This window comes from Stegodyphus dumicola, chromosome X1 (assembly GCF_044657685.1).
Source record: "Stegodyphus dumicola isolate Sdum_Otavi_A_Nest chromosome X1, ASM4465768v1".
In the NCBI taxonomy this organism is placed as follows: Eukaryota; Metazoa; Arthropoda; class Arachnida; order Araneae; family Eresidae; genus Stegodyphus; species Stegodyphus dumicola.
The window spans coordinates 7,570,085-7,588,886 of record NC_140780.1 but is presented as its reverse complement, the minus strand read 5'-3'; the positions used below and the strand labels follow the sequence as shown (position 1 = coordinate 7,588,886).

Here is an 18,802-nt window from a genome sequence, read left to right as displayed (position 1 = left end):
ATTTTTTTTCTTAAATTTATCCATTTGCCTTATAAAATAAATATTTAATTAAACTAAATTTTAAAATTTACATTTCCATGTCCATATTATGAAGATTATTACTATTTTATATATACATACTGTACATATAAAATATGTAGAGCCAGATTAAGACTAAGCCTCATATACATTTACTTCTGTCCCCCCACCCCCTTTTCTTCTTTCTTGGTCTTGGTTTAGATACATCATACCACAGTAAATTTGGCATAAAATTTTTTTTCGTGGTGCATCCTTTCCTCGAGTTTCTAACGACCTTTTGTTCCTAATGACCATTTACTTGTTGCCCTAAACCTTGTTGCCTTGTTGCTATTATTTTGCTAAATGGTTAATCCAGTTCTAACTGTTTGTATATATATCATATAATAATAGAGTTGTGACAGACTAGTGTTAAAATATTTTGTTCTTGATGTGAAATGCCATTCATGTTACAATACTGAGGATAATAATAAAATTTACGTCTTTTTTTATTCTTTGCTTGCCTACCTACTGAATTTAATTTTATATTATCATTTTTATTTTTCCAAATTGTATTTTAAAATGCCCCTCTCATTCTTTAACTTCATTTTTCTTTACTTTGAAATTCTTCTTTGAGACATATATAATTTCCTCCAATTTCAGTACAAAATGGAGGAAAAAAGAAAGTACCTGGAAAATCTCAGTAACAATGGCGAGGTCCAGATTAAGTTAGAAATTAAACAATTTATTTCACAGCTGCAGTTTCAGCAGTGAAATTTCTTTTAAGGGAAACTCATAATTCACTTCTTTAAATCAACAGCTGACCTTCTATGTATAACATCACGAATAAAGAAATAAAAACTGTTATGTTTGCTTTAGTGAATAAGCTATTTTACTTTAGTGAAAGCTATTTTACTTTAGTGTATGTTTCTAGTTTCCAGCTTAGATGAAAATAATTTAAAGGACATTAAAGTTACTCATAACAGGTTCTAATTATTGTAATATTAAATCTGAGAAGTCTCATTTCACAAAAATTTCACAGAAAGCATAAAAGAAATAAATAAAATATAAAAACAAAGTCCATAATGGTAGCAGACATTTTTGCAAAATAATAATGTAGCAAAGCACAGTTTTACTGCGATCATTACACTGCTCCTCTTTCTCATCACTCTATGAAAAACGGAATTGGTACATTCCATACATAGATTTTCAGACACTGTTCTAAGATCTGGGATTCTAAGCCTCCTTGCCTGCACATCACCTCCTAATATCACTAAACTCAGTTCAAAGTATGATACCAACTTCGAAATTCGCTAAAAATTCTCATAATTTTTTTAATTTATCGTCTCACTATAAATCCTCATACTTTTTGTGTGTAACTCTATCAGGTTCAATGTTTCTTCTAACCTTCTTCGGAAACATACAATGACCTGACTAGAACAGAGAGCTTACTAAAGCTATGTTCACTAATTGTAGTAAGTAGACAGGATACAGACGAAGGGTATACAAAACCCTTTATTTTTTTTTCTTTATATACAATGACTTCCGTACTTCGGAATACAATGACCCTCCACTCGGGGTCTCACTTAAAAGATATCAAAATAAAACTAAACTCTAATTTAACTTTAGAATAAGATTGGCCTTATAATAACAGGAAGCGTATGTAGCACAGAGACTGTGAACACTACAATACGTTTAATTTATCAAGAGGATTAAAACCTCTAGCCGGGAAGGCAAAGTAGCAACTGCGTAACTTCTAAGGTAAGCGGCCTGCTTCGAACTCACGGCTTCCTCTCTTCTGCTTGGCAAAAAGGCCACACTTAAATACTTGGCGTTCGCCAGACAACTTTGCATAAACTCCTTCACGCTTATAATTCTGGCCGGAAGTAGAAAATAAGAAGTGATAGTAAAGATTTAAAATAAAATAAACGTTAGTAAAACTTAAGATCCTTACATACTTCCCGCCAGAGTTAATTAGTTTGAAACTGAGGTCTAAAACGACCTTGTTGAAAACTTTTAGCTCTAGAATCTAACGCGAGGCCAACCTTTTACAAACACAACTTCGCTAGAAACTAGAAAATTTTAAAAGAAAGAAATTTGTTACAATAGCAGCTCCCGGAATATACAACAATCTTTTTTCTTTTTCATCTGTACTGCATCTAAACAGGAGCTTTATTCAATTCTGGTTCCTTCCAGAGATCTGGAAGGAAAACTAGTTTAATGAAATGTTACAGAATGACATTGAAAATAACATATAGAATATACTTTTCTTAACATTCTTATTTCATTCATGACTATTTTAATTATCTCTCCCCGTGCTCTCTGACATGTGTTGTAAAAACACCAAACACGAATGTGTTTCTGTCTATGTGTTCAACACTTCCTCCTACAATCAAAACACTAACGTGTTAAAATTCAACATACGAGACCTCTTAACACACCCTAATTTCAACTCTAGACCCTGAGGTACTATTCTGAAAGTGGCTAACTCTAAAGTGTAGCGTCAGAGAGCCTAACTACATCATTCAACCTTTAACACATATTCAGCATGATTTAATCTTTACAGTCACACGAATAACAAATTTTTTAACATTACTTTCACTTTTACCATATCACGGTATTTCTAAACATTCAAAATAACAGTTCACACATATCAGGATGCCGTTAATTTTACACATTTGAAAACATACATTAGTAGTACATTGTTAACTTCTATTCTTTTCAAAGCAAGTGCCAATTCTTTCTACATTTCAAAAAGTCTTTCAGACTAAAACGTCTTTCTCGTTAGAATGTTTTAAATAAAATTTATACAATAACTTTTTACAATATTTAAGTCTTTATACAACGCTATTATACATCAACTTTAGTTTTACGCGCGAGTAATTGAAAAACATAAGAAAATCGGTCACAACTCATTTCTCGCCCTTTTGGCGATAAAGGTAGACCTCGCATGAGGTAAAACTTCTTCAAATCTGCCACTTGCAGTAAGAATGAAAGATTAACTTAAGTTTGTAAAGTAACACAAAATTTTACTTATCTTTGTAATATTCAGACATCCTTTTCTGGGCCCAGTCTTTAAAGGTGCTGCAGACCGTAGCTTGGTTGATCCTCCTTCTTGTACGGGCTCGCCCTTCAGTGCTTTCCTCTGGAAGCTTCCGTTTTTCACCACTACGGCCACCCTTGAACATCTTCCTTCTGTCCTCTGCTTGTGGTCTTGGCCGTTTGAAGGCAGCTGGTCTTGGTGGAACCGGGAAACTTCTGTCGTGATCCTGCTTGGACCTCGTTGTTGGCCGTTCAAATTTTTCTTGTACTTTTTCCTCCGCCGCTGATGGCCCTTCCGCAGTTCGGCGACTTTTGCTGCGGAGAGTTCTGTCGGATGAGTCAATCTTCCGTTTCACAGCCGGGTTATAGTTGCCGTCCTTTCTCCCGGTCTTTTCCACATACGTCGTCCTTCTCCCTTCTTCATTCTGGGGGTGTTCGTGAACTCTGTTTTTTGGACGGTGGAACGGCTTCTTTTTCTTTGTACCTTCAATTTTTCCGCGGGGCAATTTTCTTTTCACTTGCTTCTGTCTCTCATTGGCTTGCCCTTGTACTTGTCGTTTTCCCACCTCTGGAACTTGTACCTGCGGTGTCTGCCGTACCGGATCCTGCAAAAGATCTGAAAAGATTTGCATTTTATTACGGTCATAGAATGGTTTTATCTGGTCAATGTTTGCGGAACAGGTTTCACCATTTCTTGCCTTTAATACTACAACAGCGTGAGTTATTTTTTCTATAACATATGGTCCTTCAAAGCGTGGGAAAAATTTGGCAGTTTTATCTTCTGGTGCTGAAGAAAGTGAATGCTTAATTTTTAGTACTTCATCCCCTACTTTATAAGTTACTCCCCGTCGTTTCAAGTCATAATACAATTTTTGTTTTCTTTGTGCTACTTCTGTATTCTTTTTTGCTTCTTTTATTAGTTTTTCTATATCACCCATTTTAAATTCTGGGGCTCTTTGTTGCACATAAAATAGTTTATCTAACGGTGTTATAATCTTTCTGCCTAGAAATAACTCAGCAGGAGTTTTTCCCGTTGTATCATGTTTTGCGGTCCTAAGGGCGAAAGCAAATTCATTGACATAGTTATCCCAGCTTTTATGAAAATTTTTAACATAACTACGGATAATTTTCACTATATTTCTGTTGACCCGTTCCGCTATATTTGATTGCGGCCGATACGGGACCATTTTTAAATGACGTATGCCCAGTTTTTGGCACATGTCTTCAAATATATTACTTACAAATTGAGGACCATTATCCGATATAACTTTTAGGGGCGCCCCGTATTTTAAAATATATTTATTTAAAATAGAATCGGTAACTAATTTCGCGGAGGCTCGTTTTAAGGGAACAATTTCGGTCCATTTACTAAAATGATCAACTATAACAAGGAGATAGCGACTTTTGTTTAACTGACTTTTTGGGAAAGGGCCCAATAAATCGATACCGATTATTTCATTTGGAAATTCGGATTTAATACTATTTAGAAACCCGGCCGGGCGGAAATTAATATAATTAACGGCTTGACATGTTGGGCAGGACTGGACATACGCCCTTGTTAACTTTTGCAGTTCAGGAAAGTAGACTGCCTCGCGTACGCGTTGAGTAGTTTTTCGAATACCAGCATGAGAAGCTAAAGGGCTGTCATGGAGCTCTTGCAGGATATTTAATCTAAGACTAGCTGGGATAACAGGTCGAAATTCGTTGTTGGAATTCGTAGTTTTTGTATAAAATAATAGACCATCTATTAGTTCGTAATGGGCCGCCCTATTTCTTATCGCCACAATATCTTGGTGGCTAAAATTTTCAGGATCCTTCAAATACTCATAAATACTTCCAAACTCAGGATCCTTACCCAGTTCGGTTATTACGGTTTCTCGGGAATTTATTGTACACGCTGTCAGCATTGCAACTTTTACGGTATTACCCTGTTCGTCTAATTTAATTCGTGACAGGGCATCTGCTACGATATTTTCCTTTCCGGGGGTATGCTTGATTACCAGATTATATTCTTGCAGCTTGAGTGCCCATCTTATTAACCTTGGGGATAAATTTTTTCCAGAGTACAATCTAGTTACCGCCGCATGATCAGAATATACTGTTATCGGCGCCTTTCCAAAATAGACTCGGAACTTTTGCACTGCTAACAGAACTGCAAGTGCCTCTCTCTCGGTCGCGGAATAGTTTCTTTGTGTTTGATTTAAAGTTCGGCTAAAAAATGCTACTGGCTGCTGATTTTGCGAAAGTACCGCTCCTACCGCATAATCCGAAGCATCCGCTGAAATTTCTAAATTTTCATCCTTTTCAGGAAATTTCAACACAGGGGCTTGCGTTAATGCTTGTTTTAATTTTTCGTAAGCACTATTGGCTTCGGCCGTCCACGAGAATCTTGCCTTTTTCCTTTTTAATTTTAACAATGGCTCAGCGATAGCCGCAAAATCTTTTATAAAGGACCTATAATATGAACAAAGTCCTAGAAAAGAAGAGAGCTTCTTTGCCGTGTTTGGAGTCGGATACTTTTGTACAGCGATTATTTTTGATTCATCTGTCTCGATCCCTTTTTGCGATATTTTGTAACCTAAATATTTTAATTCAGGGGCTGCAAATTTGCATTTTTCGACATTAACTTTTAGACCGGCCTCATTTAATAAAGAAAACACCTGTCTTAAATCCTGTACATGTTGGTCTAGATTATCACTAGTAATAATGATATCGTCTAAATAGATAAATGTGGACTTTCCGAGAACAGGTCTTAACACAATGTCCATGCATCGCTGAAATGTTGCTGGGGCGCCTGAAAGGCCAAACGGCATTCGCAAAAATGCATAAGTGCCAGACTTGGTTATAAAAGCAGTCTTAGGCACGTCCTCAGGCCTGATCCCTATTTGAAAATAACCATTCGTTAAGTCTAAAGTTGTCATAAATTTGGTTGATTTTATGTTCCTTAAAATTTCTTCTATAATCGGTAACGGATATACCGGATATTTCGTTATGGAATTTAATTTACGGTAATCAATAGCGAATCTCCACCTTTTTGGATGCTCCAAAGGATAATCATTATTTTTCTTACATAAAACCACCGGACTAGCATAACTACTTGAGATAGGCGTTACGATCTTTTTACGTAGCATATCGGTAATATGCCATTCTATAATTTTTTCCTTATTCTTATCATACCGGTATGGTTTTTGACGAACCGGCAATGCATCTCCGGTGTCAATACTATGGTTAGTAACCTGGGTAAATCCTGGAATATCACTAAATAAAGAAGCAAATTCACTTACCACTTGTCGGATTCTATCTTGCTCGTCATTAGGCAGGTGGTCGAGATTTACCCTTGGCGGTTCAACCTTTTCTACACACACTGGTTTCATCGTCAGCTTAAGAGACGCTTCATTAAAATCCAGTGTAGCTTGTGCGTCTGAAAGAAAGTCTATTCCTAGTATTAAGTGTGCTTGCAAATTCTTTACTATAAAAAACATCACCTTTACTTGTTCGTCCTTGATACGGATGTACAAAGGTACTTTACCTACGCACTTACATTGTTCTCCTTGCGCCGCTAATACTGTTGTATTATCCGCATTATATATGCGGTATTTGCGAAAATACTTTCTAAAAAAGACTTCTGCCACACAGGAACACTGCGCGCCGGTATCCAGGAGTGCGGTGGCCGGGATATTATTTACCAAGACTTCAATCTTCGGAAGAGTTAAATTTTTCACCATTACTGTATTTAACTTGTAGGAAGAGGGGTTTTCGTGGCCTTCGGATTTCCGCACCCTCTCGTCAGCAGAAATCCGTTTTAGTTTAAATTATTTTTTCTTTCGGTGCTTTCCTTCTTTCTCCACTGGCCTTGAGACTTTTTTCCTGGGTTGCTATTGAACTGTCGACGTTCGCCGGCTGTTTTTGAATGCTCGGGTTTCCTTGCCCACTGATTCGCTTTTTCTCCGTAGCCATGTGCTTGAGTTTGCTGTAGTCTTGGCGTACCAAATTGGTTTCGCTGTTGATATTGGCGTCTTCTTTCGACGTCCGCCGTTCTTCCACTTTCAAACTGGATTGCTAGCTCAAATAATTTTTCCAGTGTAGTCGGATTTCTCAATTCAATAAAGTCTTGCACTTGGGGTAGTAACCTCGGCAAAATCACTTGAATTATTTCAGGATCCGGACGGTTTCCATACAAGAGCTTGAAAACGTGAATTTTTCTTAAAATAAAGCTCGAGAGGTTTTCGATTCTTTGTTGATATATACTGAAAAGTTCTGTTTCTAATTTCGCACGATCCCTTACAACAGGGAAGGCTTTTAGTAGGGCAGTCTTGAAATTTTCGTAGGTATAGGTGGGACTTCCTGCTTGACCCAAGAGACTTCTGCCGATACATTTGAACCAGTTAAGCGCTTGGCCCCTCAAAGCGCTGGTAGCTAAGGTAACTTTTTGAAACTCGTGCACGGGGTAGAGCATGAAGTGGTCATCCAATTTTTCCAAAAAACTGGTTACCTGTGAGTTTCCATTAAACGTTGCTTCTGGTTTCATCGAAGCGCGCATGGTCTGGACAATATACCCAAATCCTTCCAGGGCGGCAGCTGGCATTTCTGGATTCTGAGCTGTTTCTGCAGGCAGCACAGGTTCTTCTTGAAACTCGGCCATGGTTATTCTTCGTCGGGCGCCACTATCAGGTTCAATGTTTCTTCTAACCTTCTTCGGAAACATACAATGACCTGACTAGAACAGAGAGCTTACTAAAGCTATGTTCACTAATTGTAGTAAGTAGACAGGATACAGACGAAGGGTATACAAAACCCTTTATTTTTTTTTCTTTATATACAATGACTTCCGTACTTCGGAATACAATGACCCTCCACTCGGGGTCTCACTTAAAAGATATCAAAATAAAACTAAACTCTAATTTAACTTTAGAATAAGATTGGCCTTATAATAACAGGAAGCGTATGTAGCACAGAGACTGTGAACACTACAATACGTTTAATTTATCAAGAGGATTAAAACCTCTAGCCGGGAAGGCAAAGTAGCAACTGCGTAACTTCTAAGGTAAGCGGCCTGCTTCGAACTCACGGCTTCCTCTCTTCTGCTTGGCAAAAAGGCCACACTTAAATACTTGGCGTTCGCCAGACAACTTTGCATAAACTCCTTCACGCTTATAATTCTGGCCGGAAGTAGAAAATAAGAAGTGATAGTAAAGATTTAAAATAAAATAAACGTTAGTAAAACTTAAGATCCTTACAACTCTACCACCACCATAAAATTTGCTCAACGGAATCACCTGCATAAAAACTTCAATCGCACCTGGGACCCTTATGCGAAAACCGAAAATCTAAAGTTGGTTTTTCCAGCTAAAAACCCTATGTATCACGAAATTACGAACTTCATGACTGATGGGATTTCCTCCCCAAAGAATATCCTGAAGACCTTATGCAACTCATTAAGTTAGATAAATTAATTACTAATATATTTCCACATATTTGCTTTAATTCCTACATCTAATGATGAACTTGCAATGCGAAATTAATTTTCTCATAGCATGGACCTGCTGACAGAATTCGTGTGACTTCAACCTTCCTGATTCGCTACTATAATGCTTCTGATTCATCTGCTGAACATATCAGCATTGTTCTGGCCCCTTCTGCCCCATGATTATCTTCTCCTTTCCGATCAGTAGATGGAGCCACATCTGCTGATCGGATGTGCCACCTGCTTCCAGTTCTCACCGTTGTTTTTTATGTAGTGGATGGCTTTTGTGTTGTGGACGTTGATGGATAAAGTGTCCTCGCTTCCTAACTTATTTCTGTGATCTTTCCTGGGAAATTCTGTTAGCAAACTATCACTTTTGTCATGGCCTTCGGTGACCCTCTAAAGAGCTTGTAAGAGGTATTTTATAATAGTTGCATGGCAGCATAACAACTAGTTCCAAGTTCCAGTTGTACTGCTGATGTTAATGGAAACTGCTTTTCATTGGCATTACTTTCCATTAACTTGCATTACTTTCCATTCATTACTTTCCAATTTGAGTTTTACAAATTTCATTGCCCACTTTTAGATGGTTTCAGAATGATTTTCCCTTTTATTTCAACTTAACTGATTTTTTTTCTTATTATATATATTAAATTTTTCGTATTTAAATTTCATTTGATCTGAATAGTCTCATTCTACAGTAGCTATTTACAGACTTTTATATGAAGATTCAAGCACTGTTTAATGTGTTAATATTCACACTTTAATTTGTTTTGCTCCAATATAATATACTTCAAAGAAGTTTACCCACATTTGCGCTGTGTACATTCATTATTCATTTTATATTCCTCATTTTCTAATTCCTTCATAAATTAATGCTTTCCTACCCTACTCACAACTTCCTCTGTATAAAAGTGCAAGAAATTGTATCCTTAGTGATAACTCAACAATATTTTTTAAAATATAGAATTTAATCATCATTCGTATTTTTATTAACTTTGAATACTTGTACATATATTTAGCCACTTATCCATTTTTAATCTTGTATTAATCCTTTTAGGTGCATTTTTATCAAAGATTATAAATACCTGAGTAAACTGGTTCACAAAATGCATGAATAAAATAATAATGCTTAATTAAGCACGAACAAAAGTAAGAAATTATCACCGATGGCAGTATATTGGTGAAGATCAGCTCAATTTTACTGTTTTCATCATATCTGCAAGAGTTGCCATGGGCATATTTACATCCCATGAAGTCCAATTTCTCGAATTCCACGTCACTGCCTTAAACGAGTCAACCAGCCAGAAGACGCATCAAAATTTCCTTTCAGGCCTAACAACTCAAAAAAGTTTTTGCCTTTACTGCAATGATAGGACCATTTACAGGAGTACCCTCTTTTCGAACATGAGCTAACCACTATGTCAATGCCGTGTCTAGCTCATCAAAGGCACAACTCTTCAGAGTTTTTCACGTTTTCATTGCGGAAGCACTGTCCAACATTGATGCAAAGTTCACCAGATTGTCTTTTTGCTTTAGAATGTCACGTACTGCTGTTTCTATGATTCCGTAATCCAATTCCATCTCTTGCCTTGTAGCGCCGTTTGCGACTTTGGTAATTAATTATAGTTTTTGCGAAATTGTCAACACAACCTTCTTTCCTTTTCCTGACATTTTAAATCGGTAGCAAAAAACGCAAAACCAAAAAGCACAAGCACTGAACACAATAAAAGATAAGAAATTAACTCCGACCGGTTCTCAAACACTATCAGGCTTAAACTAACAATGGCGAGTGGGAGGAAGTAGACGTGTCAGTAAGATTAAGACGAGAGAGGGCGGTCGAGCAGGCACTCAAAGGGTGAGTAAGAAATCATTGACTCATCAGAGGGGAAGGTTCCAAGAAGGCCTGAGATATTTTTGCCATAAATAAGCACGATGTTAGCAAATTTAACTTTTCACTCAGTTTTCTGAACATTTTTCTTTTCTTTGCTTTAAGCTTGTTAAAAAAAAAAAAAAACTGTGTACAGCAAGTGTGTATAATCGGGAGTCAACTGTATAACACACCTTATTTCTTTCACATTCAGCTTATTGTTATTAATAAGAAAAATATTTTAAAGTTCAGCAATTTATTCAAAATATAATGGAAACGAAGCAACGTAAGTTTTTGGACACCAAAAGATGCCATTTGCATTTAAGAAAACTCAAAAAAGAAAAAAACAGCCAGAATTTCTCACAATGCCTCCAAACGTTATTCATTCTTTTATCATGATCAAATTCCCACGTTCCAATTTTGCTTTTATCAGTTTCAGCAATCGCACCAGAAGCTCCAATCATATTCTCATACACATACTTTTCCACAAAAGCTCTTCCAATCCATGACACACATCACCAAGACATCTCAAAAGAAATTAAATCACAAATGTCCAGATCTTTGCTGAGCTCTTTCAATGGAACTCCACAAATTCTCAACCAACTTTATGTGAGCCCCAGAAACAGGGTCTTTAAATGCCACACTATGACTGACTGAAAGACAATTACATGCTTTTCAGCAATATCAGACAATTATAGCAACCTGCTTTAAGTTCCTGTTCATAAATTCAAAGAAGGGGGGCGGAACATCACACTCCCTTTTAGTGCCAACAAACACCTAGGCTCCATTCACTCATTTATCACACTGAAATTTCCACTTTTCATACTTGCTTTCATGAATTTCAACAATCACACCTGCACCTAAAATCATACTTTGATTTACACACAGTATGACTCGTACTTCTCTGCTAAAACTTCTCCACTGTGTGATATATTTTGCTATGCTTTTGCCTCAAAACAAATAAAATCACACGAGGTAAGTTCCATGCACGATCTGACTGACTGAAAGACAATTACATGCCTTCCAGCAATGCCAGACAATTACAGGAACCTGCCTTATGTTCTTCTTCATAACTTTAAAGAAGAGAGGAAAAAATCACCCTCCCTTTTAAGTGCCAACAAACATCCATTCACTCTTATCACTATGAAATTTCCACCGTTTTCAAACTTCCTTTCATGAATTTCAACAATCAAAACAGCACCTTCAATCACATTATTTTCACTCACATATATTTCTATTTTCACTTCTCTCCTAAATCTCTTGCATCTGTGTCACATATCGCCAAAGCTTCAATATGAAATTAAATCATGCCTGCCCAGTTCTATGCAAAAAAAACTTTAATGAAGATCCACAAGCCTTCCGTGAATTTTGTGTGAACCCTAAGAACAGAACCTTACATATCACATTATCACACCTTACATGTGACACAGACAATGAAGAATGTCTTCTTTCCTTGTAAGAATCTGAGACATTTACAGGACCTTGCCTTATACCAGGGCAATCCCCAAAAAATGGTCTCCTAGATTTTTAGATATACAAAGAACCATTTATTTTCTATAAATGCTACATCACTTTAAAGATTGCAGAATGCTTTATTTTTCAACATAATCACCATTTCGGTTGATGCATTTTTGTAGACGCTGTGGCAGTTTTACAATGCCCATGTCATACCAGCTTGCTGCCATGCCCTTCAGGAAGCGTTGAGGAGCTTCAGGAGCATCCAGATGATCCTCCGATCTTTATGCATTTTACGAACTCAACAATCGCGAAACTCAACGAATACGAACTCAACAAATTGTTGCCAATTGACGGCCTCCCACTCCTTTCTTCGTCACGAATTTCAGTACGACCGGCTGTAAACTCTCTACAGCACTTGCGAACGTTTTTGACATCCATGCACGACTGTCCATACACTTCTGTCAATAGGCGGTGAATTTCAACCGGTTTAACGCCTTTTGCGTTCAAAAATTGAATAACTGTGCGCACTTCGCACTTGGCGGTAACGTTTATCGGGAGCTCCATTTCGAATGGCTGCCAAGCCAAGACTGAGCGTCCGAGCGAAGTGCCTACGTGCTTACGTCGTAGCGGAGAAGGCACCACTCACAACAGTGTTGCCAACAACCGTATTAAAACTTTCTCTACGTCCCCAAAAAATAGGAGACCTTTTTTTTGGAATTGCCCTCATATTTTTTTTTTTTTTTTTGTATAACTTGAAAAACAGTTTTCTTCAATCAGGGTTGCCACTCAAACAGGAGAATGAAATTCCCTGACTTTTCCAGGTTTTCCAGGTGTGTTTCAAGAAAATTCCAGTCTATCCGCGTAATGTACATTGACTGTGCTAAGAGGTAAATTAATTATGGTATTACTTGTATTGTGTAGCAAATTCACTTAATTATTCAATAACTCCCAGAGGACATTTATTCTTAATTATTCTTGGTATACTTTGTTTGATAATTTTGTTTAGTTTTCCACTTAAGAAACTTAATAAAATTTAAGATATATATATTGGATAACAAATGTATGTTTTATTTAATTATTACTCATGATCATCACCAGTTCAACACAAGGCTAATCCTGTCCTTATAAATCACAATGCAATGCTAAATAGTTAGGTTAGATTTTAGGTAAATTTAATTTGCGTGAGGTATGTTCTTAAAAGGCACCTTAACACTTGAAAACACAAATATAATTATAATAATTGTTGTTTTCTCCACTGAAGATTGAAATTAGAATCTTCCCAATCTGGAATAAAATAAGGCTTTTTTTGCAGACATTCTGCAGCTAAACGAAAGAAAGAAATCTATTTTAATAAATTGAGGTATTTTATATTTATTTCGCAGCATACATAAGGAAAAAATGTGTGCATTAAAGTTGTATTAAATTTGGTATGTCATCATACTGCTATAATTAATTTCAGGATTATGCCAGAGAAAATTTCCTGAAATTTGGAAATATTATTTACTAATAATAAATAAATTTAGAGGGAAGAAGCAACATTAAATTATATGAATAACATAAAAATAATTACTTAAAAATTGAATTAGAATAATCAACGATATTTTAGCGAATATGTTTTTATTCGATATTACATGGCTAGCCTAGATGACTGATACTATTTTTTAATTTTACTGCAAAATGGCAAGGTATTTATTAAAAAGAAGAAAAAAAAAAAAAAAAAAAACGGTTTAAAAAGATTTTGCGGTAAAATTCTAGTATACGGTAAGGCTTTGGCACGATTTTGAAAATTTTCGCCAAGACCAAAATGACCCGTTTACTGCGCATCAAGATGTCGCCAAATCCCATTATTATTCTAACCAAAGAACGTCTATGTAAAGAAGAAAAGGTTTCATACAAGTAAAATGCTATTACGCCGCTAGAATGCGGAGGGAAAATTTGCCAAGGGATTTGGCGACGGAACCTTGCGGCCAGAATTTCCCTCTCCGCGATGTGTACAGGAAATTGAGAAACACGTGTTAAGAAGAAACGCTCTTTGACAAAAAGACAACTACGAAAATCCGTTTTTAAATTATTGCGAAAAATCCAAGAAGAAACGTTTTATCAAAGGACGTTTCGCAATAATTTTAAAAACGGATTTCGTAGTTTTTTTTTTTTTCTTCCCCCTGAAAATAACTAATCCATGAATTAATTTACTTGCGCCAAAAAATATTTTCTTTTCCTTTAGAGTTTAACCACTTGCGCTAAGACTAAACTTCACGGTTGCGGTGCCGTGCGCTACAATATAACAAGCCGTAAAGTGTCTCATTTACGCCGCTCCGCATCTGCGAGTGCAATCCAGAGCTGTAACTCGAGAAATAAACAATCTCGTTGTTAGGCGACGTGTGCACCACGTTATTTTCATTTTTGCGATAAATGTTTATCGACGTGGTGTTCACGTCGCTCGCAGTTTGAGACAAAAGCATCATGACGTGCGTGGCACGTCTTTTTAGCGCAAGTGGTTAAAGAAATTTTAAACGATATTCATTTTATGAACTCTTGATAATGTGACCTTCGAACTTCGACACCAGTTTCGAGCTTTGGCGACAGATCTATCAGACATGCACAGCTGTTTTCCCTCTACGATGGAACGGAGCCACAGCCACGTCTGTTGCAGAGAGGTTTTCCTTCTTTACAATACATATTCTTTGATTCTAACCTCCATGGTACCGTATACTAGGATTAAACCCATTTTGTTTTATACGAGAACAGGTACTTTCTTTAGTTCATGCACTGCACATGCGATTCTCGAAAATATTGGAAACCAAAAGTTGCGGGAAAGTTGCTTTGCCTTTCTAAAAGACAATCAAATTGGAACTGCGAAAATTGGCTCTATGCCAGCTACCCGAATGACACTCACGTGATACATAATTCGCCAAAAAGTTACCTCTTCCGACGTCGGCGCAAAAATCGCTTTTTTTGGCGGGATCGTTGTATGAACTTCCCTGACTTTTCCAGATTTTGACAAAAATACTTAAATTCCCTGACTTTTCCCTGAATATTTTGGTCAATTTTCGAATTCCCTGACTTTTCCCGGTTCTCCCGGTTTTCCAGGTAGCGTGGCAACCCTGTTCAATTCTTTCCAGAACATCAAAAAATATTTTTTTTAAATTGTAAGTCATTTACAGTTTACATCTTGCTATGGTTAAATTTTAGCTTTTTAAACTTGCTTTCGTCAGTCTTAAAAATCCCACTACAACCTCCAATCATGCTGTTTTTCATCATCACACACACATTCCTACACATAACTCTTTGGAAAATGTCATCCAGTCTGTGACAAAATTTTCAAAGTAATCTACATCAAAACAAAATAAACCATCGATGGCTTTTCTACCCATGTATGGCATTACCAACTGCACTCTTTCCAAACCAGGTATATTTAATCATGGACATTCTAACATGATGCCCATTCATTTTGCTATTATGAAACTTCCCAGAAGAACCACTATTCATTTCTTTTTTTCCCCTACTAAGTACATCGCATTCTTCTATACAAAATATTAGCTTTATTTGGAATAAAATCCATTGTCGTACGTGGCAATTAAATAAAGGTAACACACAAAACATTTTAAAAATGCCTTTTGGGGCATAATGTAAAAAATGCCTTTTGGGGCATTTTTAATATATTTCCTTTCATTATGTTTTTTTAATTTTATTTTGTTATGCATGTTTCGTATTTTTATGCAAAACACGCATAAAAATTTTAATTTAATAATGCGTCCTTTTGTGCTATTAAGGTCCTATTGTTACTTTTTTTTATTCTTCCCCGACACCAGTTGTTGCATTATTTTCTTCCTTTATGTTCGTACGGGGTTCGTGAGGATCTGGAGTGAATAATGGAGACACTTGATGAAGTATCGAAACACACTTTATTTGCCAATAATGCCAGGACAGCTCCAAAACACGTTTCACAGTCGTCGATGAACTACTATAAACACGATCAGCGACACAGCCTTCAGGTTATCAGGCACAGTGTCGCACAGCTTCACGTACTCTCAAGGCTCTCCACACTACAACTCACGATGCACTCGAGAACACACGAACACAGCTCCCGACTCTTCGGTTCAGTCGTTCCTGGAGCTAACACGCTCTCTCGACGATGCACTAACCCTGATACACTAACAGACTCCTTCGGTGCACTTGACGACCCACTTGGCACTCGCTGCTCGGCTGTCAACTCGATCGACTCCACAGGGATTGACTCGCTAGACGAGACACCAACTCGATACTAATTCGCACTCTAGACGAGGCACACACACTCGCCCTCTCGATAAAGTACACACTAACTGATTGCGGACCAGCAGGTTTTATATAGTTTTCGGCTTGTGTTCAGGAACATTCTGGGCTAAACTGGTAAGAATTCGTTCCAGAAAGTTCTCCATTCGTCCATGGTATATCGCCAAATTGGGCAATTTCTTACCAAATGTGGCAACCCTGAAACTGCTTTGCGGAGAAGCCATCTTACCGCGCTTGTACATTTCGTAACAATATTATTCATCTTAAGGTCACAAATTTTTAGATTATTTCATAAATCACTATTTCATATTTTCAGTTTTATAATTCCTACATGTCATCTTATCAGATTTAAACTGATGATGAAATATCGAGAAAAATCTCAAATCTAGAATGCCTGAGGTTATGACAAATCCAGGTCTTGAACTTTCTAATGTACCAGAACCTGTATGATGCTGCAGCAAAACAAATTCAAAATGGTATCTAAATGGTATGCAATGTCTACAAATTCCTCAATATTTAACACATTCAGATTCAACAAAGATACTTTTGCTACCGAATGGTGGAGGCATAATATTTTGGGTATCTTTTACTGCCTCCAAATAAAAACAACTTTAAATTTTCCTAACAAACACTATGGATATACAAAATACAAAAGTTTGCTAAATGAATATACAACATATATGAACATACAAATATGAATAAGAATATGAAAATACAAAAGTTTCCTAATGACCTAAGACCTAAAAATAACTGCACATTAACTCAAATAAAAAAAATCTTCCAGGTTAAATATCCAAATAAAAGTTCTATGTGCTCATTTATAGAATTGCATATATAGAAGAACTGCACACATGTTGGCAAAATTCCTCCATATTCTGTGCACTTAAATGAGTTGCCCAACATGTAAACACTTACCCAACATGTAAAATGAGTTGCAAAACAGAATAAGGAGAGAATATAAGTCTTGAAAAGTAATTTTCAATGGGTAGAAAAATTTAATCTCATGCCAGAGCATACATTAAAGTGCAATTTTAGCTAAAATATATTCAATTAATTAGTCCTTTATTTGTACATTCTTCTTAAACGTAAAATGCAGCCTCCAATGCCCAAACATTTAAGTTATATCTTTAATAAATTATACAACTTAAAAAATTCTTTTATTATTTATAACAATAAGCAGTATGTGACAGAAATAAGCAATATTATATGTGTTGAAAAATAAATCATTTATTTCTTTTAACATTTTCTAGGGCTGTTTGGCAAAAAGAAGTAAACCTAAATATTTAAAAAGAAGTGTAAGCCACTGCACGAATTCACTGTGGCTGCAATTTCATGAACAATGTAATACAATATTCTTACAAGTTATTTTATTCTTATTAATACATACCATAAAGTTTATGATTTGTGTTCCCCCTTCCCTGCATGTGAACAACAATTATCTGTTCTACTTATTCAAAGAGATCTTTGAAACATCACATAATCATACACAGGACAGACAGACAAATCTCTAAAATTCAGGATAAATTAATGAATGTAACAAGCATTTGGAATAGAATTGGAAGGGGATCCTCAATACCAATATCTTTTATTGGATAAAAATAGCAAAAGATTAATTTTTAGAGGGCAGAATTATTGTCTGTATTAATTTTCTCCTCAGTCTGGATTTCATAGGAACTTCCAAAATTTTCCTCAATAATAATGCTAATGATTGCAGATTCTAGACCATTCCTGCTGGATAGTGGAGAAATGTCTTCTGTGGGGCAAAGAATTCCAAACTTCCATGTAAAATACTTGTTAATATCTGTGGTGCTTACTGTAACAACAGTAAAACTGCGCTGAGCTTCACCAATTTATTGCCATCAGGTGATAATTTCTAACTTTCTTCATGCTTAATTAAGCATTATTATTTTATTTTATTCATGCATTTCATGAACCAATTTTTTCAGGTATTTATAATCTTTGATTTTTGATCAGAATGCACCTAAAAGGATTAAAAATGGATTAGTAGCTAAATATATGTACAAATGTTCAATGTTAATAAAAACCAATGATGAATAAATTTTATATTTTCAAAACTATCGTTATCATTATGGTTGTCGATTTTCACAATCAGCATTTTTGTTCATAAAAAAATTTGCATCATTTGGTGTATGGAAATCAATAATTAAGCAGAGTTCAATGCACTTTTCAGAATACAATTACTTGCAATTTTATAATAGGAAAATATTTTCATTGATAAAAAATTAAAAAATAAGACATCTGTTGTTTACCAAATCACCAAGTTTACCAAATCTGCAATGCTTACACCAATACCAGTGTCAATGATGGCCAAGGTTCTATCCTCCTCGTTCGGAATGATTTTAACTCTCAGATCTTTACAGGTCCAGTTGGCTAGGATCTGTGAGACATTCACACCTGGTTTTGTCAAGTGCCTAAATAAAAAATTGATATCTTTAATTCAGATGCTAGTTTTTATATCACATCATATTTACTTATGTCATCCAAATGAACTAATTTTAAGCCATAAACTTGGTAGCTAAGATGTACTATATTACTCTAGCAGCAGTCATGCTAACAAAATTATTGAGGCCCTCGGTAAAACTGAAACAATCTATGACCAATAAAAATTTTTGCAACGAAATCAAATGATGGTCACAAGGGTCCTCCATTATTCTTGACTTTGTATAGTACCTCATTTAGTT

The 18,802-nt window shown here is 36.0% G+C and overlaps 1 protein-coding gene across 1 annotated transcript in view; it reads right to left on the bottom strand.

Moving 5' to 3' along the window:
* Positions 1-18,802, bottom strand: part of LOC146993073 (uncharacterized) — a 325,553-nt gene that overhangs the window by 306,554 nt on the left and 197 nt on the right. Inside the window, exon 2 of the mRNA XM_085807023.1 lies at positions 18,371-18,532. Coding sequence (XP_085663149.1) covers positions 18,371-18,532 — 162 coding nt within the window. The remainder of the gene's footprint in view (positions 1-18,370; positions 18,533-18,802) is intronic.